This window comes from Mirounga leonina, unplaced genomic scaffold (genome assembly GCF_011800145.1).
Source record: "Mirounga leonina isolate KUSES-001 unplaced genomic scaffold, KU_Mleo_1.0 Mir_173, whole genome shotgun sequence".
Lineage (NCBI taxonomy): Eukaryota > Metazoa > Chordata > Mammalia > Carnivora > Phocidae > Mirounga > Mirounga leonina.
Window position 1 is genome coordinate 52589817 of NW_023270447.1, and position 26046 is coordinate 52615862.

Sequence of the window (26046 nt, forward strand, 5' to 3'; positions counted from 1 at the left end):
GGGGCCCCTGGCTGGCTCAGTCAGTAGAGCGTGTGACTCTTAGTCTCAGGGTTGTGAGGTCAAGCCCCACGTTGGGTGTAGAGATTACTTAGAATATTTTTTAAAAATCTAATTCATTCATTTAATTTTAATTTATTTTTTTAGATTTTAAAAAAATGTTAAGTAATCTCTACACCCAACGTGGGGCTCAAACTCAACCCTGAGACCAAGAGTCTCATGGTCTACTGACTGAGCCAGTCAGGTGCCCCTAATTCATTCATTTTAATAACTGTATTAGTGTACCATTTGGATTTGTACCATAATTCATTATCAGACCATACTGATGGATACAGGGTTGCATCCAATTTTCACTATTATGAACAATGTACATACATATTATTGTACATATATATTTGCACAGTTTGGGAGACTTCTAGGATGAGAAATGATGGATCAAAGGACATGAACATTTAGTTTTAAAAGATACTGCCAAGTCACCCTCTAAAAACTTGTGCCAGTTCATTGTCCCACCAACAGTTACTATGAATGCCCATTTCCTCACATCCTTACCAACTATGGGTGTTATCATTTAAAAAAATCTTTCCAGGGACACCCAGGTGGCTCAGTCTGCCTTCAGCTCAGGTCCTGCATGGGGCTCCTTGCTCAGTGGGGAGCCTGCTTCTCCCTCTGCCTGCCGCTCCCCCTGCTTGGGCACTCTCTCTCTCTCAAATAAATAAAATCTTTAAAAAAAAATCTTTCCAAGTTTAATGAGGCTAAATATCTTCTCATATCCTTATTATCCATCTATATTATTCTATGAATTATCCATTCATATCCTTTGCCTATTTGTTTTTTGTTTTTGTTTTTTTTTTAAGTTCTGTTTGGCTCCTTTTTTTAAATTTATTTTTTTATTTTTTTAAAGATTTTATTTATTTATTTGACAGAGACACAGCGAGAGAGGGAACACAAGCGGAGGTAGTGGGAGAGAGAGAAGCAGGCTTTCCGCTGAGCAGGGAGCCCGATTCGGGGCTCCATCCCAGGACCCTGGGATCATGACCTGAGCCGAAGGCAGACGCTTAACGACTGAGCCACCCAGCGCCCTTTGTTTGCCTATTTGTTATTATAGTGTATTTTTGGTCAGTGAATTCTTATTGGGCAATAATGACTGGCTTGATAAAAAAAATGAGGAAGTCTTTGTACCAAATTGCTAACAGTATTTATTTACCTCCAGGGAGTGAGATATAGAAAATAAGGGGGATATCTTCATTTTTATTTTATATCATCCTGTATTATTTTACAATCTATTTGCATTACTTTTGTAATTAAAAAAAATAATACAGAGGACAACAATTACAACAACAAATAAATCTTTGGCCTGGATTCTTGATGGCTGGAAATTCATGTTGGGCACAAGTTTTTATTGATTACAAGTTATTTTTTGGTTTATATGCCAAAAAAAACACAAAAAACCATTTATTGAATGCCTCCTAGTGAGCTGGCATTGCCCTAGGCACTTTCATAGATCTTTCATCCTCATCCTCACAACAACCCTGTGAGGTAGGAATTGGTCCCATTTTACAGAGTTCTTAGTAGGCAGGAGATTATTGCTTGATATACTTCTATTTGCCACATGCTTTCATGGGCTAGAGGTTCTTATTGGCTGGTGATTCATTGGTCAAGAGCTATCACTGGCCAAGAGTTCCTATAGGTTGTTCTAAGACTCAAATAATCCAAATGCTAGAAATTTTCCCCCATAGGAGTGATAGGGTAGGTGGGATAAAAATGGAGGAAGGAGAGTCCGTAGGCCCTCCCTCCAAGCACCATTGAGCACCACTGAGTTTGCTTTGGTCACCCATTCAAGGTGGAGGATGGGGGGTTGGGATGGGACAGTGGGAGAGGAGAGAAAGTGGTTATAAGTCTTCTCGCTTCTTCAGGATGAGCTTCCTCACGAGTGCCGTGATCTGGGGCCTGATCTCTTCCACCGACACAGTTGGGTCCCAAGCCCCTACTACCTTTCCATCTGGGGCCACTAGGTACTTCCAGAAGTTCCAGGTGGGCTCCTTCCCAGAAGTCTCTAGAGAAAAAGGAAGAAGGACAGCAAAGTGTGCTTCCCTGTGTCCCCTCTCCTGGAATTCCACTACCAGTGTCCATCCTTCCCTTGAAGCAGTGTTCTATTAGTTAGAATTAACTAAAGAGCTTTAAAAAAAATCCTGATGCCCATGGGGCGCCTGGGTGGCTCAGTCAGTTAAGCGTCTGCCTTCAGCTCAGGTCATGATCTCAGGGTCCTGGGATCAAGCCCCACATGGGGCTCCCTGCACAGCGGGGAGTCTGCTTCTCCCTCTCTCTCTCTGCCCCTACCCCCGCACTCTCTCTCACGCTGTCTCTTTCAAATAAATAAATAAAATCTTTAAAACAAAATAAAATCAAATCAAATCCTGATGCCCAGTCCACCCCCCAGTCTACTTAAATCAGAATCTCTGGTGTTAAGATTCAGGCATCAGTATTATTTAAAAGCTCTCCTGGAGATGCCACTATGGCCCCAAGGTTGAGAACTACTACTGTAGGATTCTGTGAAATGCTTTTTAAAGCAGTATCAGGTCCTCCTTTCTTAATGATCTCAAACTACTGAATAGTCTACACCCTATTCTCAAATGCAATCTTAATGGTTTCCAAATGTTAGTCTGTGGACTGGTTGCATCTGAATCATGGTGGTGGTGGTGGTATGGTGGGGGTGGTTAAAATAAACAGATTCTTGGGCTCTGATTCAGTAGGTCTCAGTCTAAACCACTTTTAAGAGCTCCCCAGTTGCTTCTAAAACAGTGTTAGGTTTGATCTATAACTATGGGAACTGGAAAGGTACTAATAAAAACAAACGGGGGAAAAAAAAGCAAATATTAGGATTGACCCATAGAGCAAAATTCAAGTCTGCCTCAGTAAGGGATCTTTTGTTTGCTACACTGTTGTTTTTCATTTACTCCTCCAGGTGAATGCGGGGGTGGTGCTGAGGGATATGAAGGCAGTCAGAAGCATAGAATAGAAGGCAAAAATGGAGTCCCCAATGGAAGAGAAAGGCCCAAGGGAGGAAAGAGGGCCATAATAACAAGCTTGGCCCATGACCCCATCTTGTGGTTCTGAGGCTCCTGGGGGTGCAGAAGGGATCTATTTCTGAAATATTAATATCTGGTATTTTTTGCTCCAAAGGTTTCCCTTCCATGGTCTACAAACTTGGCCCCTAACTTAGGACAGGAGATACCTGTCAGCCATCTTGGTCAGCCTTCTCCAGGCATGTGGCATCCCCTGTCTGTGCCTTGGTTTCCCTGTCCTAAGTCCATAAGCTCAACTAATTCACATTGACTAAATCTGAGGGCCCAGTCTCCTTTTAAGAACCCCTGCGTATGAAAACAGGATCCCAGAGAAGTCTGCAAGAGTAACTCTGAGGGAGAACCTCAAGGCAGTGGGACAGGGTGGGGGTTAGTAATATTCTCGGGCAGGAATACATCTCAGCTCATCCTCAAAGATTAGTGCTGGAACAGACCATGAACCTACATGCAGGGGTCTGGAAGGGGCCCCAGGTCACCCAGCCAGCCAGTGGCTTTTGCATGCCCCAGGGAGCCATGACCTCAGCCAGCTACGGGAAGATGAGGGAAAGGATCAGGACTCACGGATCAGGTACTTGAAGGCAGGGTGGGCACCAGTGCCTGTGACTGCGACCTTGCTAAACATGGGGAAAGAAACACTGTAGGTGCGGCGGGCAAAGCTCTCGATCTCCTTGTTGGTATCGGGCTCCTGCTGGCCGAACTGGTTGCAGGGGAAGGCAAGCACATTGAAGTGGTGGGGCCCCAGGTCCCGCTGCAGCTGCTGCAAGGCTCGGTAATGCTGGTCCGTGAAGCCGCACTCGCTAGCCACGTTCACCACCAGGGACACCTGGGTGGCAAAAACAAAACCCAGACACATACACAACCCAGTGACGAGTCATGCACTTGTACATGACCTGACCTGCCCACACAGTGACCCCCGCCAACAATTAATGCTTTCTCACATATACAAGGGCACAATGTATACATACATAAGCGTGCAACCCTCTCACAGATACATGAACACATGCATGCAGGCACAAATGAAATCAAACATGCAGGGGCTTACAGATATGTGTGCATACACATACATGAACATTAATGAGAATAAGAATACAATATCCATAAATGAGGATGCATATGCCCCAAGATACAAAACACATCAGCGCACATCACACATGCCCACAAACACGACACATACACAGAGAGAGGTGCACACGCTGGTGAGCTCACATCACGAGGTAATGTAGGGGAGGAGAAAGGCAGATCTGGGTTCAATTTCTGGCTCAGTCAACTGGCACTCATCACTTTACATGGTCTCCCTTGTAATAAACCCACTGTGAACTCACTGAAGGCAGGAGCTATGTCTGCTTCATGCCTGAGCTTGACATATGGAAAAGAAAGCAGAAAGTGTGTGCTGAATGAGTAAGTTAATGTGCACACATACACAGTCACCTGCATGGGTATATAGACAGACATGGGTTTTCTTCATAAAAGGACCCCATGGCAATCCATCCCATTTTGCCCCTCTCCCTCCAGCACACAAATATCACTTTCTTGAGTCACTAGACTAATCCTTAAATTTATTATCACCTTATAATAAATGCATTTATTTATAGCCTTTAGGTGATAAATACAAAGCTGGCTGATGGAACTCAATTATAATACTGCAGTTAGAACTTTGGCACCAAGGCTGTTTTTAGCTTCTAGTTATACATTGTTAAAGAATTCTTAAATCTTACCCTGTGTCTGGGCAGCCCAGCCCCATCCCTTTGGCCACTTTTTCGGAAGAGCAGGGATTATACTAGCTGGCTCAGTAAAGAGGGCCACTCCCAGAGGCAGCCTGGCACTGGACATGCACAGGCACAAACTGCTCAGGCTACACAGGGTTTCTCAACCTCAGCACTATGGACATTCTGGGCCAGATAATTCTTTATTGTGCAGGGGCTGTCCTATTCATTGTAGGAAGTTTAGCATCATCCCTGGCCTCTACCCACTGGATGTCTAGTTTTGACAGTCAAAAATGTCTCCAAACATTGCTGTATGTCTCCTAGAGTAGTTGAGAACTACTTGGCTAGATGATGAGAACCGTTGAGTTACAACTCCCCTACCCTGCCTTCACCAGATAAGGAAGGACCCATCCTATGGGGCCACAGGCCATTAGGACAACCTCCCTCGTTTGTGTCAGCATGTCATATTCTGCCTGTGGTGGTAAGAAACTAGGACCCTTAACTCCCTTCCCTAGTTAGCGGTCTTCCTCTTCTCTGCTGGATCCCTGGGCCATGAGAACATTAAAGGTTGCTTATTTTTAACCTACATCTTATGCGTCTGCCCACTCTTTTGGAAGGAGGGAAATTCTGCTTCAAGTTCCATACCTGAAACCAAAAAGTTTATCCTTAAAGTGACCAAAACAAGGATAGACAGACACACCCAAATACACATAGTTAATTTACATATATGTATATCCAAACATAGATATAGACTCAGGTGTGCGCATAGAAGTAAACAAATCATTTGCACACACGATACACTCAGGCCCACATGTACATAAGCTCACACCCTAGACAAGCACATTCACAGGTGGTCACCTATTCATCCATACTCAACACTGGTCTAAATGACAGCCTTCCCATATAGCCTGAGGGCACAAACCATACAATCTTGCTCATGGCTTTGTCTCCAGGGTTGGACCCAGTGCCACGCAGGTACTGGGAGCCAGTAAACCTTTTTCAATTTTTTTTTTTCTTTTATTTATTTATTTATTTGAGAGAGAGAATGAGATAGAGCATGAGGGGGGGGGAGGGTCAGAGGGAGAAGCAGACTCCCCGCCGAGCAGAGAGCCCGACGCGGGACTCGATCCCGGGACTCCAGGATCATGACCTGAGCCGAAGGCAGTCGCCCAACCAACTGAGCCACCCAGGCGTCCCCCTTTTTCAATTTTTTAAAAAGACTGTGGTAAAATACACATAATGAGCCAGTAATTATTTACAAGTGAATGAATGACTCTACTGTCTAAATGGTAGATCCAGCTTGGGTTAACTCACAGAATCCTTTACAGCTTCCCTGGACTGACTATTCCTGGTTTCCATTTAAACCTGGCAGTTAAGGGCTTGGGCTTTGGAGCTGAACTGCCTGGGTTCAAATTCTGACTCTATCTCTTAGTAGGTATGTGACTTTGTTCTTTTTGTTTGTTTCAATTTCTTTCGGATTGATTTCTTGGCTTCTCACTCCCATGCTTTTAAGGATTTACCAATGACCTAGAGTATTAAAACACTCAGAATTCTGGGATCACTTCTCTGGGTCATTTTTCTCCAGAATTTCTCTTCCTCACATTCTGAGTGCCTCATTACTTCTGAAAATAAATAGACTTTGTTTTATTTATGTCGTAGCACTTAGTACCACTGTACAAGGAATTACCTTCTTCATTTCTCTGTTCCTGTTTATTGTCTCTCTTTTCCATTTCATAAGCTCTATTAAAGTGGAAACTTGTCTGTTTTGTTCACCACTGTATCCCAAGGACTGGCCTAGTACTTAGCATACAGTAGGTGCTCAATAATAATGAATGAATGAATAGCAGAGCTGGTTAAGTGCTAATCTGGGACTCTCTGTCAAGCTGCACTAGAAGGAAGGAGAGACCTGACTGGGAATGGGCCCTACTCTTACAGGTTCTTTGTCCTCAGTCCTGAATGAGTTTCCTGCTGGGGCCCACCAAACACAGGTACAGAGCACGTTACCAAGTGCTTCTGATGTAGGAAAATGTTGAAGTTCGGAGCTGACAGCCAAGAAAGAATTCTTGAGATGTCTTTGGTGCAAAAGGGTGCTTTTATTCAAGCACGAGGATAGAACCAATGGGCAGAAAGAGCTGCTCTGGGGTCATGAGGAGTGGCTGATTATATACTTTGAAGTTGAGAGGGGGTTAGGGATAGCACAAGCCTCCAAGGTAATTTGGAAACAAGGTTTCCAGGATCCTGAGGGGGCTAGCTGTTGTTGGGAAAAGTTCATTTATTACTGTTTAGTAAAAATTCAGTCATGAGACCCTTCAGATGTGTACCAGTGGGTCATTGGCTTGGAGGATGACTGCTAACATCTATCTTGGAGGGTAGAGATACAGGAAGTTTCCAAAGAAATTTTTATATGTTAAAGTAGATTCACAGGATCCTGGGGGGTCAGGCTAAGATTGCCTTTTGTCAGCGAGGCAGCTGAATTCCTAGAAGAAGGTCACTCTACCTGTTTCAAGACTTGTCGATGGGCTGTAGGCAGTAAGGAAATTTAATTTTTTCTTTTGCCTTTGTTTCCCACATCACTTCCACACTGTCATCTCATTTGAAATTCACAACACCTTGGGGGACAATCAGGACAAGGAATATTACCCCCAGGACTCCCAGCGTAACTGGGCATTTTAAGGTTTAGAAAGTACTTTCTTCACTAAAGACTTCCTCCCAGGAGAAGAATGCTGATAGCCATTTTTGTGTGGTCCTTCCAAATCTGGATGCTGTACCTATGTGTCCATTACCAACTCCTCACCTTTCCCACACCAAGGCCCTACCTAGGTTCATCTTTTCTTCTTCTTCTTTTTGTCTCAGGTCCATCTTGAGAAATGGACTTTGAGCGCTCTTCATTACACACAGTGCAGTATCTAGGCCTCTGAATATAGTGTTCGAGGCCCCTCGGGCGGTACCTACTCACTTCAGCCTCATCCTCTACCACTAAGCCTCATGCTTTATACTCCTGCAAGCGGAATGCTTGAAGCCCACACATCCCTCCTCCATCCTTCCTGCTGTTTGCTTCTGAGCCTTGGTATGAACAGTTCTTTGCCTGGAATGCTCTTCTTGGTCTTGCCAAAACTCACTCTTGTTTCAAAGACTCACCCAGGCACATTTTCTCTCTGAGTCCTCTCTCAGCTGAGATTCCCTCTTGATAAGGAGACAGCAGTTAGCCTGGGTGACTCTTGTAGCTCAGCCCCAGCTGCCATCTTAGGAGTTTGCCTAGAGAAGTCCACAGATGGATGGGTGATTCTCCTCCAAGCTCTGTGCTTTCTAGAGCTGTGTGACCCTATGCAAATACCTTCCTTTCCTCTAGTGTCCCGTCTAAAGGAAGATCTGTGTAAGGTCCCCGTGCATCGGAACTGATAACTCCCCCCTGCACTGCACATTCATTTTCCCAGTGCTCACATTGGACTCAATATCAGCAACAATCCCAGCTCCCGGACGCGGAAACTGGGGGTGGGAGAGACAAAGGCGGCAGGATGCTAGGGTTTCTTTCCGACCCGTGCATGACAAAGGCTGGGTCGAGGCGAGCAGCCTCTGGGAGAGGTCCGGACTCCAAAGCCAAGGTCGCTGGGAGGGAAATCGGCGTCGGCTGGGAGAGTTTTGGGTTTCACTGCGCGCCGGGGCCCTGCCACGTCGTCGCGGGACAGACCCAGAGCAGGATCTGGGGGCGCTGCACCCCGTGGGGAATGCCTGGGATGGTGGGAGCCAGGGCACGGCTGCGGAGCCCCCTCGGAGCCACACACGCACGGTCGCGGGCCGCGGGGCTCGAGCACCAGGCCTTGTCGGGGCGGCGCCGAGGCCCCGCGGGCGGACACTCACCGAGCCGCGGTACTTCTCCAGTGACACCAACTTGCCCCGGATGTTGACCGCCTTGAAGTCGTAGAAGTCCTGTTCGCGCTGAGCGCAGACCGCGGCCGACAGGAGCAGCCACGCCGCCACCACGGCAGCCACCATGACTGGCTCCCGAGCTGGCGGCGCTGCGAGGGCAGAATCGAGGCGGGGGGACTCAGCGTGGGGGGCGGGCGGAGGCGGCTCCGGCGCCGGGCGGCTGGGGACGCTGGACGCGCCCCCTCGCTTTCTGCCCCGCTGGCGCTGGAGCACCCGGCTCTGGACCTCAGTCTCCCCGCCTGCACCGCGGGAGCGTCCGACTGCGCGCCGGTTCTCCGACCCCAGAGTCATGGTTTGGGGATTCTGACCACTGAGACCATTCTGAGCAGTTGCGGTGAGGCTCCGTCTCGTTGCAGGATGCGGCGACTTGGTAGGGAAAGGAAGGTGAAAAACTGGATCTGAGAGCTCGACTTTTAATGAGCTCAGTGGCCTTAAGCTGGTCGCGCCACTTCTCTGGGCTTCAGCTTCTCCGTCTGTTCAGTGGAGCTAGCTAGCCTCCCTTCCTGACGCACCCGGACAATATAGAATGGGAGTAATAGAAAAATGGAGGTGAAATTGACGGGAGAAAAAGAAACAAAGGCCAGACTTTGCTGCTGCTGGGGGTCTGCAGGCAGAATCCCTGACGCTTACGGATTGTAACACTCCCTACAGCTCTCTCAAGGACTTCCTTTATTGCTTTACCTTATAGCTTTGCTCTTATTAGTGTCACTTTCCCTGATAGCTGTAAACACTCCCCAAGATATATTTGCAGTTACCTCCTGAGCATATGGCCCACTGATAGACATCTGAAGGGTCTCATGACTGATGTTTTACTAGGCAGTAGTAAATAAACTTATCTTAGCAGCAGCTAGCCCCCTCAAGGTCCTGAAAGCTTTACTTCCAAATTCCTTAGACTGTGGCCATCCCTAACCCCCACTAACTAAAAAGGGTATCATCAGTCACTCCTCACAACCCCAGTGCAGCTCTTTCTGTCCACGGGTCCTGTCCCCGTGCCTTAATAAGACCACCTTTTTGCACCGAAAATGTCTCAAGAATTCTTTCTTGACTGTTTGCTCCTGGTCCATATCACTTCAAAATGCTTTGTCAGCGGAATGGTGCCTACAAACTTTAGGTGAATGAATATATGTTCCCTGAAAGAGATGGCATGGAGAAAGGGAAGAGAAGACAGAGGGCCTGTTGCAGGTTGGGTTTTGGGGAAGCAGATTCTGAAATGGAGGTTACCATGAAGGAATTTATGAGGGCGCACCCTTGGAATCAACACCTGTGGAAGGGAGGGAGGGAACAGGAGTGGGCCCAAGTCCGGAGCTCCTTGCAGGCCCAAGGACAGTCTTGGCTGACCCCATGCAGACTCTGGAGCTAGAATGGCCCATCAGAGTAAGCCCCAGATAAGCTAAAATGGCCAGGCCAGGGCTTTATATCCCTGCTTCACCAGTCGCTGGATGGGGGCCATCTGGGAAGGGGCGTGACAGGGGCCAAGGTGACTCTGTCCCTGGAGGGGCCCATAGTCAAAGGCTTTCCATTGACAGCCCTCCCAGCAGTTGGTGTCTCAGCTGTTAACTGATGGGCAATCTGAGCAGCACATCACAGTGTCTCCCATATTCAGAAAACCCTGACTGAGCCCCACAAAGTGCCCAGCATGGTGCTGGGTGCTGATGCTGTACTAGTTCTTCAGGAGCTCACAGGCTGCTGTGAGAGTGTAGCCGGGGCGCAGGGGGGCAAGAGCACCTGGCTCCAGGGGCCCCAAACAGACCAAGTTGGGCCACTTGTTACTGACAAAATCGAAAGGCAAAGAGATGAGTGGTGGTGCAATGAGAAAGGAGTTTATTTCAGTAAGGTCAACACCGGGAAGACAGAGGACTGGAGTCCCGAAGACGGTCTCCAAAGTGCCAAAAGTACTTCCAGGTTTATATATGGAAAATGTGGGGCAAAAGTAGGTGGGTACATGCAGGTAGGCAGTGGCAGTCAAACTGATCATTGTCTTGGAGTCAGTCATGGTCAGGGTCTTGCTGGCTCAGGGCAGTCCTGATTGCTTGAAGGGGTGGCTTGGGTCCCTTTGCCTGGAAGGTCTTCCATCTGAGCCAAGAGACAAACTGGAAAAAAGAACCCAAGTGGAAAATTCGAGGTCAAAATGGAGGCAGCCGAAGTCCTCTTTCATGAGAAACCAGGTAAACTGGAGATTTGATGTAATGTGGTAAGGGCTAAGCACTCCTACAGCCACTCAACAAACACTTATTGAGCACCTGGTCTATGCCAGGTTCTGCTCTAGGTGCCTCTTAGGCAGTGATGAACAAGACAGCATGGTCCCTACCGAGGGGGAGACAGGGTATTAACTAATTCATAAATAGGTCTATAATTACTACTGTGTTAAGTACCACCTAAACTAGCCTGGTTGGGGAAGGGGAGGTAGGCAAGGAGGGCTTCCCAGAGGAAAGAAAGTTTGAGCTGCACTCTGAAGAGTAAGTAGAAAGTAGCCAGTTGAAGCAAGAAAGCAAGTGCAAAGGTCCTGAGGGAGAGAGAAACACGGTCCATTGAGAAGCAAAGAAGGCTAGTCTGGCTGGAGCAGAGAGAGCAAAGAGTGAGAGAGGAAGGTACTGCAGCAGGTAAGGGTGAGGTCACATAGTACCAAGTAGGCCACAGTAAAGAGTATGGTCTTTAAGCCAAGAAATGAGGGTAATGGGTTATTGTTGTTATTTATGTATCTTTTTTTTTTTCCTTTTAGAAGGGGAGAGAGGAGGGGCAAAGGGAAAGAAAGAATCTTAAGCAGGATCCACATCCAGCATGGGTCTTGAATCATGACCCTGAGATCAGGACCTGAGCTGAAATCAAGAGTCAACGCTTAGCTGACTGAGCCACGCAGGTGCCCACTGTTGTTGTTATTTAAAGCAGGGGAGTCTAAGGATGTAGAAAGATCCCTCTGGATGTTCCAAAGAGAGTGGATAGAAACAGGAAAGAGCACATGTGTTCTAGGCACTGAGGTAAAGGAAACTCTGGGTTTTTAAGGCCTACAGGCAGTTGCTAACTTAGTAGTCAGGAAAGTCTTCCTGGAGGTGGTAACACTAGAATCCTGTCTTCAAAGAGGAGTGGAAATTCTCCAGTTTGGGGAAGGAGAGGGCAAAATGTCAGCCTGAGAGAGCGGGGCCTGTGAAGGCACAGAGTCTTCACAAGAGTCTGCTTGGCTGTTGGGATGAGAAGGGTAGAGGGTAGGTGAGATTGATGTGGTCATCAGGGGCCAGATGGAGAAGGGTCTTAAGTGCCAAGCCAAGGAGCTTGGACTTCACTCTATGCTGTGACAAGCAAAGTTTTGAAAGGTGGGCACAAGATCACATAGTTAATGAAACTCAAATCCAGGCCTTCAAATTCAGAACATGGGCACTTTCTGAACTGCCAAGGTGGCCTCTCTCTTCAAGAGCAGACAACATTATCAAGGAGAGGAGGAAAAGGAGAAAAGGTGCTCCTGGCAAGAGCCAAGACAGAAATAAGGTGCTCCTGCCATTCCCGCTCCCTCCCCCACCTCCACCGTGGGAGTCTCGGGCCTGTGATGCTTCTATGGTATTAAATGGCTCCTGCTTTGCTCTGCCCCATGAAGATGTTGATCTCCCTTCCTGCCATCTGTCCCTTTCATTCAGCCTGTCCCTGGATGTCCCAATAACCATGAGTTCTCAAATTCTGCTCCATACAACTTAGAGTTTTGCAAGCTTGGCCAAGCTATTTCCTGTTAAAATCCAGATAGGTAGGCATTTCTACTAAGCTGGAAAAAAAAAATAGTGATGATAATTCTTTTTTTTTTTTTTAAAGATTTATTTATTTGAGAGAGCGAGAATGAGAGAGAGAGTACATGAGAGGGGGGAGGGTCAGAGGGAGAAGCAGGCTCCTCGCTGAGCAGGGAGCCCGATGCGGGACTCGATCCCAGGACTCCGGGATCACGACCCGAGCCGAAGGCAGTCTCCTAACCAACTGAGCCACCCAGGCGCCCAGTGATGATGATTCTTACTTAAATTTCTCTTCTGGGGCCTGTCTTCCTTCCCTATTCATGTTTGGGAACCCAGGTCAGATATCACCCTCCTCTGGTACTACACTTAATCACTCTCTCTTCTCTAATGCCTTTGGAGCTAGTACATTTTCCTCTTAGTGGGCTGGTGATAATATTGTGTAGTTGTCTGTTTCCATGGCTATCTTCCCCAGCAGCCATTGAGGCAGGCTGGACCATATCAGAATCATCATTGTCCCCTGGCATACACTAGCTAATCAGTAAATATATTTATTTTTCTTAAACCTTCTGGTGACTTTTATTACTTGTCTATGCTAGAATCTGATATGAGATGCTATTGATTTTCGCTATCAGTGTATAGTTTGTCATTTTATTTTCAGTCCACTGTGAGTTTTTTGTGTTTCTGAAAGAGCACCGCTATTTCCAGGTGGTGTATCTATATAAGTGGGAGACCCATGGGCACACACAAATGCACACACAGTTAGCTGAGTGCCTGAAAGGGTAAGGGACTCACTCCTGGATATCCTGTACTCCTCTTCCCAATAATAAGCTCAAAGAAGCTTTTTATGGGTATTTAGAATACTCATTAATGTTTTGTTCATTCCTCAAATTATTGTTCACCTACTATCTACAAAACACATTTTTTCCCCCAAGATTGTATTTATTTATTTGACAGAGAGAGTGAGAGAGCACAAGCAGGGGGGCAGCAGAGGCAGAGGGAGAGGGAGAAGCAGATTCCCGACTGAGCAGGGAGCCTGACGCAGGGCTTGATTCCAGGACCCTGGGATCATTACCTGAGCTGAAGGCAGATGCTTAACTGACTGAACCACCCAGACACCCCAACAAAACACATTTTAAGGGTTAGGAATATAGTAGTTAATAGGACAGACCAAAAAAAAAAAAAAAAAAAAAAAAAAGACAATAGTTCTTGAACTTACATTCTTATAGAGGGAAAAAGAATAATAACTAAAATGTATAATATGAAGCATATAGTACATTAGATGGTGGTAACTAGGGAGAGGGATAGAGAATGTGGTGGTGAAGGGAGGGCGGGGGAGTGGGAAGGATTTTGCAGCTTTAATTCAAATGATCAGGAGGCCTCACTGAGAAAGTGGCGTTTGAGCAAAGACCTGAAGAAAGAGAGCAATGGGGAGAATTAGTAGAAGAGCGACATTCCAAATAGAGGAAACAGCAAGTCCACAGGCCCTGTAGCAGGAGCATGCAGGTGTGTTTGGAGAACAGCAAAGAGGCTAGTGTGGCTGGAGTGGAGCGGATGAGGGGAAGAGTAGCCGGGGATGATGCTAGAGAGGTAATGGGATGGGAGCAGGCCGATACCGCAGGGCCTTACAAGCCATTGTAAAGACATTGGCTTGGAATCTGAGATGTTAAGCCATTAAAGAGTTTTAAGCAGGTGGGGCGCCTGGGTGGCTCAATCCATTGAGCATCCGACTCTTAATTTCGGCTCAGGTCATGATTTCAGAGTCGTGGTGATACAGTTTTAGAATGTTGGTCAGGTCCGGAGCCAATGGCCAAGAAAGAATTCTTGAGACATCTTTGGTGCAAAAAAGGTGGTTTTATTAAAGCCCCGGGACAGGACTCAGTGGGCAGAAAGAGGTGCTGCCCTGGGGTTCTGAGGGGTGACTGATTATATACATAAGGAAAAGGGAGGTTTTCAGAAGAACTTTTGTGGCTCAGATGGTTAAGCCTCTACCTTCCGCTTGGGTCATAATCCCAGGATCCTGGGATTGAGCCACATCGGGCTCCCTGCTCAGCAGGAAGCCTGCTTTTCCCTCTCCCTCCTCTACTGTTCCCCCTGCTTGTGCTCTCTCCCTCTCTCTGTCAAATAAATAAATAAAATAAAATAAAAAAACCAAACTTTTGTATGCTAAAGAGGACCTACAAAATACTAGAGGCCTTGTCCTTGTCAAGTTAAGGTGGTTTTTCCCTCTAGTAAAGCATTAACATTAAGATAGTTGGGAATTTCCTTCTGGAAGTTAGGTTATTGGTAACAATGCTTTTTTTCTTGTAAATCCCTAAGACGTTTGTAACTGAGGGAGACTCCTGGTTTACTGGACTGTGATCTCTATCAGTTAACCATTTGTTTTTCCTTCCCTTAGCTTTAGGGCAGCCAGGAGTGCCTGAGGAATGTCACGTATAGCCCCCCTGGGAGTGGGGGGATAGCGGAGTGTCAGCTTGTGTTTCGCCCTCAGCTTGCCTTCTGCTCCCTCATCAGTGGGACTGAGCCCAGCACGGAGCTCTGTGCTCGGCTTGGAGTCTGCTTGTCCCTCTCCCTCTGCTCCTCCCCCGCTCGTGCTTTCTCTTGCGCGCGTGTGCGGACACATGTGCGCACGTGGTTTCTCACTCTCAAATAAATAAGTAAAGTCTTTTAAAAAAAAAGAAAAAAGAAAAAAAAGAGTTTTAAGCAGGGGAATGGCATTTCTAATTCATATTTTAACAGAATCACTCTGACTGCAGCACTGAAGTAAGGAGACCAGTCAGGAGGCTTTTGCAATAATCCATGTGAAGGAAAACATAGGCTTAGACTAGAGTGATGGCAGTGGAGGTGGTGCAGAGTGGTCAGATTCTAAGTATATTTTGAAAGTAGAGGCAAAAGGATTTCCTGATAATTCGATGTAGGGTATGAGAGAAAGAGAAGAGTCATGGATGACTTTTTAAGGTTTTGCCCAGAGCAACTGGAAAAATTAAGTTTTGCCATTAATTGAAATGAAGATGCCTACAATGGCAACTGGTTTGGGATGGAAAATCAAGAGCTCAGTTCTGGAGTTGCTTATTAGTAGTGGTATGCTGGTAAATGTTTGACAGCTGGTTCTCCAAGGAAAAAAGGGGTGTGTGTGTGTGTGTGTGTGTGTATGCCTATATAAATTTATTATAAATGGACATATAGCACACAATTCACAAATAATAAAATTAGTAGTTCTCCATCTGTGGGAGATACATTCCAAGACCCACAGCAGATGTCTGAATCCAAGGGTAGTACTGAACTCTATATAAAACTGTTTTGGGGGACGCCTGGGTGGCTCAGTCGGTTAAGCAGCTGCCTTCGGCTCAGGTCATGATCCTGGGGTCCTGGGATCGAGCCCCACATCCGGCTCCCTGCTCAGCGGAGAGCCTGCTTCTCCCTCTCCCTCTGCCTGCCATTCTGCCTACTTGTGCTCTCTATCTCTCTGTCAAATAAAGAAAGAAAATATTTTTTTAAAAAAACAAAACAATTATGTTTTGGTATGCCTGGGGGGCTCAGTTGTTTAAGCATCTGAATCTTGATTTCGGCTCAGGTCATGATCTCAGTGTCGTGGGATTGAGCCATGTTAGACTCCGTGCTCAATGGGGAGTCAGCTTCTCTTCCTTTCCCTCTGCCCCCCTAAAGAAAACAAAACAAAACTGTTTTTTCCTATACACACATACCTGAGAGAGTTTAATTTATAAAATAGGCGCAGTAAGAGATTAACAAGTACAAATAATAAAATAGAACAATTATAACAATATAGTATAAAAGTTACGTGAATGTGGTCCTCTCAAAACATCTTGTACTGTATTTGTAGTCAGGGCGCAGGGGTACAAGAGCACCTGGCTCCAGGGGTCCCAAACAGACTGAGTTTGGCCACTTGTTGCTGACAAAATCCAAAGGCAGAGAGATGAATGGTGGTCAAACAAGAAAGGAGTTTATTTCAGAGAGGCCAACACCAGGAAGACAGCAGACTAGTGTGTCTCAAAGCCTGTCTCCAAAGTGTGGAAAATATTTATAGGTTTCTATAAGGAAAATGTGGGACGGTGTGGGTGGGTACATGCAGGTGCACAGTAAAGGTCAGGTTGATCATTATCTTGAGGTCAATCACCGGCAGGATCTTGCTGGCTCAGGGCAGTCCTCATTGCTTGAGGGGTAGTTTGGGCTCCCATCAGGGGATGCTTTGCCCTCAGGGTCTTTTGCCTGAGTTAAGAGATGAGTGGGAAAGAGGAACTTCATCAGTGTGAAAGGACAGACTAAGGTCACAATGCAGGTAGTTGACATCCTCTTTTATATTCGCCCTTCTTGTGATGATGTGAGATAATAAAATGCCTATATGATGAGAGGAAGTGGGGGGAATGACTAGGCATTTGTGATGTAGTATTAGGCGACTATTGACCTCCTGATGGTACATCAGAAACAGGACTTTTCCCAGACTACAGTTGACCTGGATAAGTGATACTGCAGAAGGCAAAGCCTCAGGCAAGGGAGGACTTTATATAATTCTCCTTATCATAAATTCCATATGGCCAATTTATTCTCACAGAATGCCTTCATCAATTTTTGCCGAACTTGTTTGTTCGCTTGTTTATTTTTTTTTAATGAATTTTTAAAGTTATTTATTTAAGGAATCTCTACATCCAACATGGGGCCCGGATTCACGACCCCAAGATCAAGAGTCTTGTGCTCTACGGACTGAGCCAGCCAGGCACCACGATTTTTGCCAAATTTGTATCTGTAGCCAACTAATGGTTGCAATTGCGGAACAATACTTGTTCCAAGGTTCAGCCATAAAAAAGAATGAAATTTTGCCATTTGCAACGGCATGTAATGAAAATGACCTCTTGGGGCGCCTGGGTGGCTCAGTCGTTAAGCGTCTGCCTTCGGCTCAGGTCATGATCTCAGGGTCTTGGGATTGAGCCCCGCATCGGGCTCCCTGCTCGGCGGGAAGCCTGCTTCTCCCTCTCCCACTCCCCCTGCTTGTGTTCCCTCTCTCGCTGTGTCTCTCTCTGTCCAATAAGTAAATAAAATCTTAAAAAAAAAAAAAAAGAAAATGACCTCTTGAGTAGTATGCTAAGCAAAATAAGTCAGAAAAAGACTAATACCATATGATTTCACTCAAATGTACAATTTAAAAAAAAAGGGACAACCCAAAAAGCAGACTCTCAACTGTAGAGAACAAACAGATGGTCACCAGAGGGGAGATGAGTGGGCAAAGGGGTGAAATAGGGAAGGGGATTAAGAGCATACTTACAGTGATGAGCACTGAGGAACATATAGAACTGATGAATCACTATATTGTACACCTGAAACTGATATAACATTGTATGTTAACTATAGTAGAGTTAAATTAAAATTTAAAAAGTATAGTTCTAAGGTGAATATTGGTTGATATTTGCTTACATTAATAGTAGGATGAAAGTAGGTGCGCCTGGGTGGCTCAGTTGATTGGGCGTCCTACTCTTGGCTTTGGCTCAGGTCATGGTCTTGGGGCCATGGGATGAAGCCCTGTGTCAGGCTCCTTACTTGGCACTGAGTATTCTTGGGATTCTCTCCCTCTCTCTCCGCCCCTCTTACCACTTGCTCTCTCTTTCAAATAAATAAATAGAAAAAAATAAAATCTTTAAAATAGTAAGATGAAAGCGAAACGACAAAGACTTATGTTGGAACTTCACTAGTCAATAACACAAATTACTGCTTTGTTGATTCAGATAGTTGTTTTCCAACCCTGGAAGAATAGTTCCTCAATTTTTTTTTATGTTACTTACAGTGTGATAGCTACAGACACAATGCAATCTAAATTTAATCTGCATTATTAATATTTTTTACATCACTTTCTTAGATATAGGCAATCAACAAAGTAACAAGTCAAACTCTGATTGGTAGCATTTGCCAATTTCTGCAGCGTAATGCTCTCACCATGGCTTGTTTCAGAGCTACCAACATGGTGTCACTGAATGTGGAGTTAAGAAGAGATGCGAGAATAGCACACCATTAAATAGTATTTCTATAATACAGAGAGAATAGATGTAAATAACACCAAGAGCATAGGTAATAATAAAATATAGGAAAGCGATGAGTTTTGGGGTGCCTGGGTGACTCGGTTGAGCATCTGACTTCGGCTCCAGTCATGATGTCGGGGTCCTGGGATCAGGCCCTGCATCGTGCTCCCCGCTGGGTGGGGAGTCTGTTTCTCCCTCTCCCTCTGCCCCTCCCTCTGCTTGTGCTTTGTCTCTCAAATAAATAAATGAAATCTTAAAAAAAAAGTGATGAGTTTTGAACATTACCTTTGTTTTTAATAGAATTTATTTAATTTTAAATTTATATAATTTAATTTTTATTAATGGCTGTGTTTAACAAGAGGCTGGAAAAATTCCTGAAAATGTAACAATTGGCTCTTGGAGCCTGGTCCAGACACCACTCCTTTCTCTATTCAGGTTGGGTATCTGAGTCCGGACTTGGAGGAGAACTCCAAGTCAGATATATAAATTTGGAAGTGGACAGCATATGGAGTATTTAAAGCCATGAGACTGGATGATGATGGAGAGTTGGTGTAGATAGACAAGAGAACCAAGAACAGTTCTTGGGACTACAATGTTCAGCATCAGGGAGATAAAGACATCAGGGAAATGAGAGACTTAAAAGAGTAGCTAGAGGAAGAACAAGAACCAATAGATTGCAGTACCATGGAGGCCAAGTGACAGATTTGTCTCAAGAAGGAGTTATTTTTTATTTATTTTTTGTATTTTTTTTAATTTTTTAAATTCTTAATTTTTTTGTTTGCTTGTTTTACCAAGAAGGAATTATTAACAAGTCAAATGCTGCTGATAGTAAGACTAGGACTGAGAAGTGAACAGTGGATTTATCAATTTGTCCTTAGCCAATAAAGAGAATCAAACAAACAAAAATACAATATTTTCATGCCTTTTTGCCATTACTCATCCTGCTCCCTCTGCCGTTTTTTTCCCCCTTCCTTATTCTTATAGCAAGCTCCCATCCTGCTTCCAGGCTTTATCAGTCAGTCTCAATAGGAAACAGATGAGACACTCAGATTAGGACAATTAGACAAAGGTTTATTTACAAAGGGACTAATTTCAAACATGTGGGTGAGGTACAGAGGAAGACCAGGGAGAGTTCAGGAACCTAATGTGAGCTGTTAACGCCCCTTGACCTGAAGGAGTGGTGGGAGAGAGGAGAGATTACAAACTGGAAGAGTCCTGTTCATCAAGCCAATGTGAAAGGGACAGTTACCTTCAAAGAAGGTTCACAGCCAGCTCAAGGGAAATTTGCAGGAAGTACCCAGGGATTTAATTACCCAGCCCTCACATTCCTCCCTCTCACCAATCCCCTGCAAGGGTGTCGGCGCATACCTAAGTGGAAGCCAGGGAGCAAAGGAGCCAAATGACTTAGTCTGCACAGGTTCATTATACTGGGCATACAGTGAATGGGCAGTGGATCTAAGGAGACAACCAACCAAAAAAAAAAAGGCCAAACAGAAGGTATCCAGCACACAAACCCAACTCCAAAAACAACTTCTGAGGTTTTTCTCAACAACTTTTATTTTATTTTTGGGTAGTCTTTACACCCAGTGTGGGGCTCGAACCCACAACCTTGAAGATCAAGAGTCGCACGCTCCACCATCGAAGCCAGCCAGGCGCCCCTCTCAATACCGTTAGGTAGCTAGGTGTGCCTATTCTAAGCTTCTCTTTAACGTAGTACGCTGTATTGCCATGATCCTCAATCCTGGCTGCACCTTAGAATCACCAGGGGAGCTTTAAAAAAATACTGACGTCCAGTCCCATTCCAGACCAGTTGAATCAGAAAGTCTGGGAATAGGTCCTCAACGTTAGTGCTTTTTAAAAATCCTCCAGGTGATTCTAAGGTGCAGCCAGGACCGAGAACTACTGCTGTGTTGTCACTGCCTACCTACCTGTGTTTCCTTGAGGAGTGTCTGAGTGTTTTGAGGGTAAGATCATGTCTTTAACACGCAGCATGGAACTTGATACAGGGCAGGTATTCAGGACATGAAAGTTCACGTTACAGAGTATGATGACTTCACATTTTGTGTAATTTTGTTAGGATTGTGGTGTATCTGTCACCCAGGGCATTGTTTTCAAACTGCAAGTTGCAACCCATTAGTAGGTCATAGAATCAATTTAGTGGCTCAGACAAGTATAAGGGGGAAAAAAAAGACTTGAATAGAAATATCAGAGTAGGTCCCATAGAGTAAGGGTTATGTGGTGTTATGAAACAGGTATGAGTGATCCAGATTACAACATAGACTATGTTTCTACTGTGGCTTGCATTCATAATGCTTGAAATCCACTGACCTAGGACAAGTAATCTAACTCTCTGTGTTTCTGTTTCTCTCTTTTAAAAAGGGGATAATAACAGTACCTCCTACTTAATGGGATTGTAAAGAAGATTAAATGAAATAATACATGTAAAGTGCTTGGTGTCTAGCACAGAGTAAATAATCAATAGTAGCTGTTTTATTGTTCAACAACAAAAACACTTTTTAAAAGCAGAATATAAAATTTTATTTATCCTGCAATTACTGCTGTATAATATTAGGCATACAGATAAATAAGAGTTTTTGTCTTAGCTCAGTTATCATCGATAAATCCTATGGCAGTAAATAACCTTTTACAAACAGGAAGCTATGTACCCAACCTCTTTCCTTTTTTTGAGGTCAGGAATGTTGTGGGGCCTGACTGGGGTGGTGGAAGTGCTGCCTTAGATTCTATCTGAGGCTATGTCCTATTAATATCTCTACTGCTTCTGACCGGTGCCTGCAGGCTGTCTCTGCACCTGCTCTTGGAAAATTAACACAGCTCTCTGTTTAGAGGCGCTGGGAGGAGGGACTCAGCAGGGCTTACTTATTTAAGTATCCAAAGCACTTAGCACCATGCCTGGTATGCAATAAATGTGGGCTAAACTATTGGTAACTGTTGTGTGACCTTGATCAAGTCATATACTCTAGACCATAGTTTCTTGTGTATAAAATAAGGGGAATCGCATGGAAGTTAGAGGTAAAAGGAGCCTCTGATTTTACAAGTGCGAAAGCCAAGATTCAGTTAGGCGAAGGCACTTGCCCAAGTTCACAGGACAAGTTAGTAGAGAGGCAGAGGTTATAGTTGAAGTCACTCCGCTCCATGGTAGAGCACGTTCAATGGCATTGTATCGTCAATCCAATTCTAAAATCCTGGCAAGCAGTTAAAGACAACACACTAAAGATACACATAGCAGCAGGGATAGATCTTGAAAAATATAGCGTGTTGTACAAAAGTAAGATACAGAATGAGATACATAATCTGGTGCCATTTACATAAATGTGAAATATGTGCACACGATATGAAAATGCACATTTTGCAAGAACAATAAAAGCAGTTGCACATGGGGTGCCTGGGTGGCTCAGTTGGTTAAGCGTCTGCCTTCGGCTCAGGTCATGATCCCAGAGTCCTGGGATCAAGTCCTGAGTCGGGCTTCTTGCTCAGCGGGGAACCTGCTTCTCCCTCTGCTGCTACTACCCCTGCTTGTGCTCTCTCTCTGTTTCTGTCAAATAAATAAAATCTTTAAAAAAAAAAACAACAGTCACACAATCAACACATTAAAGAGTTACCTACAGGGGTGGGGAGAGGAAAGAAAGTAAAAGAAAATAGAGATTACTTAAAAAGAGAGAGAGTGAATGAATGAATGAATGAGAGAGACAGGCTTTCCAGGCCAAAGAAACAACTAATATGTTTAACTCAACTCTCTGCACTTAAAGTTTAAAAATAAAATACTATAATCTCTGCCTTCTTGGGGATTTTATCTCAACAGTATGTGTAAGATGCAAAACAGATAGGTTGTCACTGATTTTTAAAGATCCTCACCTCCTCTCCTTAGCCTCTATCCTCAGTTAGGCCTCAGTTTCTCTCACTTGGGACTCCTGGGGTAGCTCTCTCCCTGGTCTCCTTGCCCCCACTCTTGCCCCATCTAATCCAATGCAGTTTCCCACAGAGAAACCAGAATAATCTTTCTCACACAAAAATCTGATCATGGTTTGCTCTCTTTTGTTTAAATACCCTTCAGTGACTTAGTCTGTGAGCAAACAATATATCTTTTTCTATCTGGCTTCTTTCACTCATCATACGTCATTTGGTGATCCATTCTGCTACATTATGAGTTTTTTGAGGAAAGAGACAGTGTTTTATTAATCTCTACATCCCCAATACCTAGCCCAGGGCCTGGCACTTGGTGGGAGCTCCGTGAGTATTTGAGGAATGAACGGATGCATGATTCCCCTGAGACTTTGTAATTAAACTGGTCATTTCCCCATCGTCAGTGGGGCCCCAGCTTCAGATCCCTGGGTGATGCAGGTGAGTTACTAGGCAACAGCATGAGGTTGGCTCTGGGGTCACAGTGGAGAATGTGCTATGGAGGCTGGGGCTGAGGTAATTGGAAACACTTCTATTCAGCAGCCTCTGAACTGCCTCTGGTTTCGCCCCTCCAGCCCATCCCCCACACAGCTGCAGGAGGGATCTTTCTAAAACAGGCATAGACCGTAGCACTCCCCTATTCCAAAACCTTTGGGCTCTCAGCTGAGGAAACTAAGGTTCAGAGATTTGAAATAACTTGCCCAGTGTTCATAGAACAAGTAAAGTGCAGAGCTAAACTCAGGTGTTTCTGATTCCCAAACCCAAGCCCTTTCCAGTATTTTGATTTTGGACAAGTTGAATTTGGGGTGCCCACAGATCATCAGCAGGAGAGATCCAGGAGTCCATGGGTGGCTCTGCTGCCCTTCCCATCAAAGACTTCCTTGGAGGAGGTGCTTCAGCAACAAACAAAAAATATAAGGCCAGGAGACCAGTTCCCCATGAGAGAAGGGATCATCTTGAAGGCTTCATACAACTTGGTATCTAGGGTTCCAATTAGTGGACTTTGATCCAGAGAGCAGCAACATCAGGCCCCCAGAGCCTGTCTGCCTGACCTCACTGATCCCAGAAAGGCACTAAAGAATGGTAGACTGGAAGAATAGAGGAGAGCTGTCAGGAAAGGATTCTAAGACAAAAAGACATTTCGAACAATGAGTAGAAAGAAGACCAGGGAGAGAGAAGGGGGAATGTGATAGAGACAGTTCAAATGTCTGGATGTGTGAATTATTGAAGAGATTTAATAATCTGGTTGATGCCTACTTCCCTGGGCGAAACTGTAGTTCATTCCACAAATATTTCTTGGTTGAGCCATGTACCCTATACTTCAAACACACTGAACTTCTCACTGTTCCTTACACAATAAACAAAAACTCTATCCCTCTCCACCATTTGCATACACACACAGTTCTATGGGAAACCATAGCAGTAAGTCTTAGTCTAGATGTAGGAAGGAGAAGAGGCATGTGAAGGAAGAAGGAGGAAGTGTCATCCAGACAGACACCAGAAAGATGGCTGGTGTTAGCCAGGTCAGGAAGGGGGAGCAGGGCACTGGTCTAGGGAGAGGAACATGTGTAAAAGTGCAGAGGCAAAACAGCAAGGTGCATTTGGACAACCAGAAGAAGCTTCTCATGGCACATTCCTATACATTCTTCTTTTCCACTCAAACATGTCCCCTGTCCTTGTGGAGCTGTTACCAATTATCCCAGGGGGACTTGGATCCTTTCCTAGTTCCCGAAGCCTTACGATGTCTTTTCTTAAAGAATTCATTGCATGATATTGTCACTTATCTGGATCGTAATATTTTATCTATTCTCCTAAAGACCATGAGTTCCTTGAAGGCAGGAAACTATGTCTGATTCTGCTTGATGACAGCAACTAGTAAACAGTGGCAATTAGTAAGTGTCGTTGAAAGACTGAATGAATGTCTTTCATATGTCTTCTCCACTAAACTATGAGTTGCTCAAGGCCAGAGATCCTATCTAATTAATCTCTAAGAACTTTCTGGCTTTTGAGTATAGTGGAGAGTGCACAGGCTTTCAGGGACAAAGGGCAAATGTCAGTTGAATCAGGTATTACCTATGTGACCTTAACTTCCTTGCCTTCAGTTTCCCAATGGTCAAGTGAAGCAGTAATTCCATCTTCACAGGGCTTCTGGGAAGGTTGATTGAAAAAACGTATGATGTGCCTAGCACAATGCTCAGCATGTAGTAAATGATGGTTCAATGAATGGGCACATAGGTGGTATGGCAGTGGTTGAAGAGAAGACAGGAAAAGAAAAACAAGGAAAAGATTATTCCCTTCCAACTCCAGATGAAAGAGAATTATTTTCCCCTGAGAAAATCACTGAGACACGATTGAAGCACTCTGCCTCCCATTCAGGGACCCCAAATTCTAGTTTATAACCTTCTAACTCATTGTTGCATACTCAGTACCCCTTAGACCTTCCCACTTTCCCCGTTGTCTTTTTATTCTCTTGTATTATCTGTGATTGCCAGTTCATCTCCCCACACTGGAAGTCCTTGGAGAACAAGGATCAGGATGGATTAATGCCTGGCACATGAGGAATGGTTCTCATTAATCACATGCAAAGTAGAAATATAAAGGACAATAAGTCTGATGAAAAGGCAACCTACTGGGGCTCCTGGGTGGCTCAGTCAGTTAAATGGCTGGTTCTTGGTTTCAGCTCAGGTCATGATCTCAGGGTTTGGAGATCTAGCCCCTAGTCAGACTCTGCGCTTAGTGGGGAGTTTGCTTCTCCCTCACCCTCTGCCCCTACCCCTGCTCATTCTCTCTCTCTCTCAAACAAATAAATAAATCTTTTTTAAAAAAGGCAACCTACTGAATGGGAGAAGATATTTGCAAATTATATATCTGATGAGGGGTTAATAGTCAAAATATATAAAGAACTTACACAACTCAACACCAAAAATAACTAAATAATCTGATTAAAAAATGGACATTTTTCCAAAGAAGATATACAGATGGCAAACAAACGTATGAAAAGACTTTCAACATCACTAATCATCAGGGAAATGTAAATCAAAACCACAATGAAATATCACCTTACACCTGTCAGAATGGTTAGTATCAAAAAGACAAGAAATAGGGCACCTGGGTGGCTCAGTTGGTTAAGCGACTGCCTTCGGCTCAGGTCATGATCCTGGAGTCCCAGGATCGAGTCCCACATCGGGCTCCCTGCTCGGCAGGGAGTCTGCTTCTCCCTCTGACCCTCCCCCCTCTCATGTTCTCTCATTCTCTCTCTCTCAAATAAATAAAATCTTTAAAAAAAAAAAAAAAGACAAGAAATAACATGTGTTGGTGAGGATGTGGAGAAAAAGGAATCCTTATGCACTGTTGGTAGGAATGTAAATTGGTCCAACCACTGTAGAAAACAGTATGGAGGTTCCTCAAAAAATTAAAAATAGAAATGCCATATGATCCAGTAATTCCACTACTGGGTATTTACCCAAAGAAAATGAAAACATTAATTTGAAAAGATAAATACACCCCTATGTTTATTGTAGTATTACTTACAATAGCCAAGATATGGAAGAAACCTAGTGTCCATCAATAGATGAATGGATAAAGATGTGGTATATGTATGGAATATTATTCAGCCATTAAAAAAAGAATAAGGGGAACCCGGGTGGCTCAGTTGGTTAATCATCTGCCTTCAGCTCAGGTCATG

General features: G+C 44.7%; 1 protein-coding gene across 1 annotated transcript; it reads right to left on the reverse strand.

Annotated features, from left to right (window-relative positions):
* Positions 1–1176: 1176 nt before the first annotated feature.
* Positions 1177–9124, reverse strand: GPX7 (glutathione peroxidase 7). Its single transcript, XM_035018540.1, has 3 exons — positions 8642–9124; positions 3642–3903; positions 1177–2053 (listed from the first exon to the last, which is right to left on the reverse strand). The coding sequence occupies exons 1-3, from the start codon at positions 8999–9001 to the stop codon at positions 1890–1892; spliced, it is 786 nt and encodes a 261-aa protein (XP_034874431.1). The 5' UTR covers positions 9002–9124; the 3' UTR covers positions 1177–1889.
* Positions 9125–26046: the final 16922 nt, after the last annotated feature.

What these genes read in the sequence shown, in the direction of transcription:
- GPX7 (XM_035018540.1), bottom strand. Translation starts at nt 9,001, where the DNA reads ATGACTCTGGGGTCGGAGAACCGGCGCGCAGTCGGACGCTCCCGCGGT. An exon ending in TGGAGAAGTACCGCGGCTCG is followed by an intron (nt 3,904 to 8,641) that starts GTGAGTGTCCGC and finishes TTTGCCACCCAG; the next exon opens with GTGTCCCTGGTGGTGAACGT. An exon ending in TGCCTTCAAGTACCTGATCC is followed by an intron (nt 2,054 to 3,641) that starts GTGAGTCCTGAT and finishes CTTTTTCTCTAG; the next exon opens with AGACTTCTGGGAAGGAGCCC.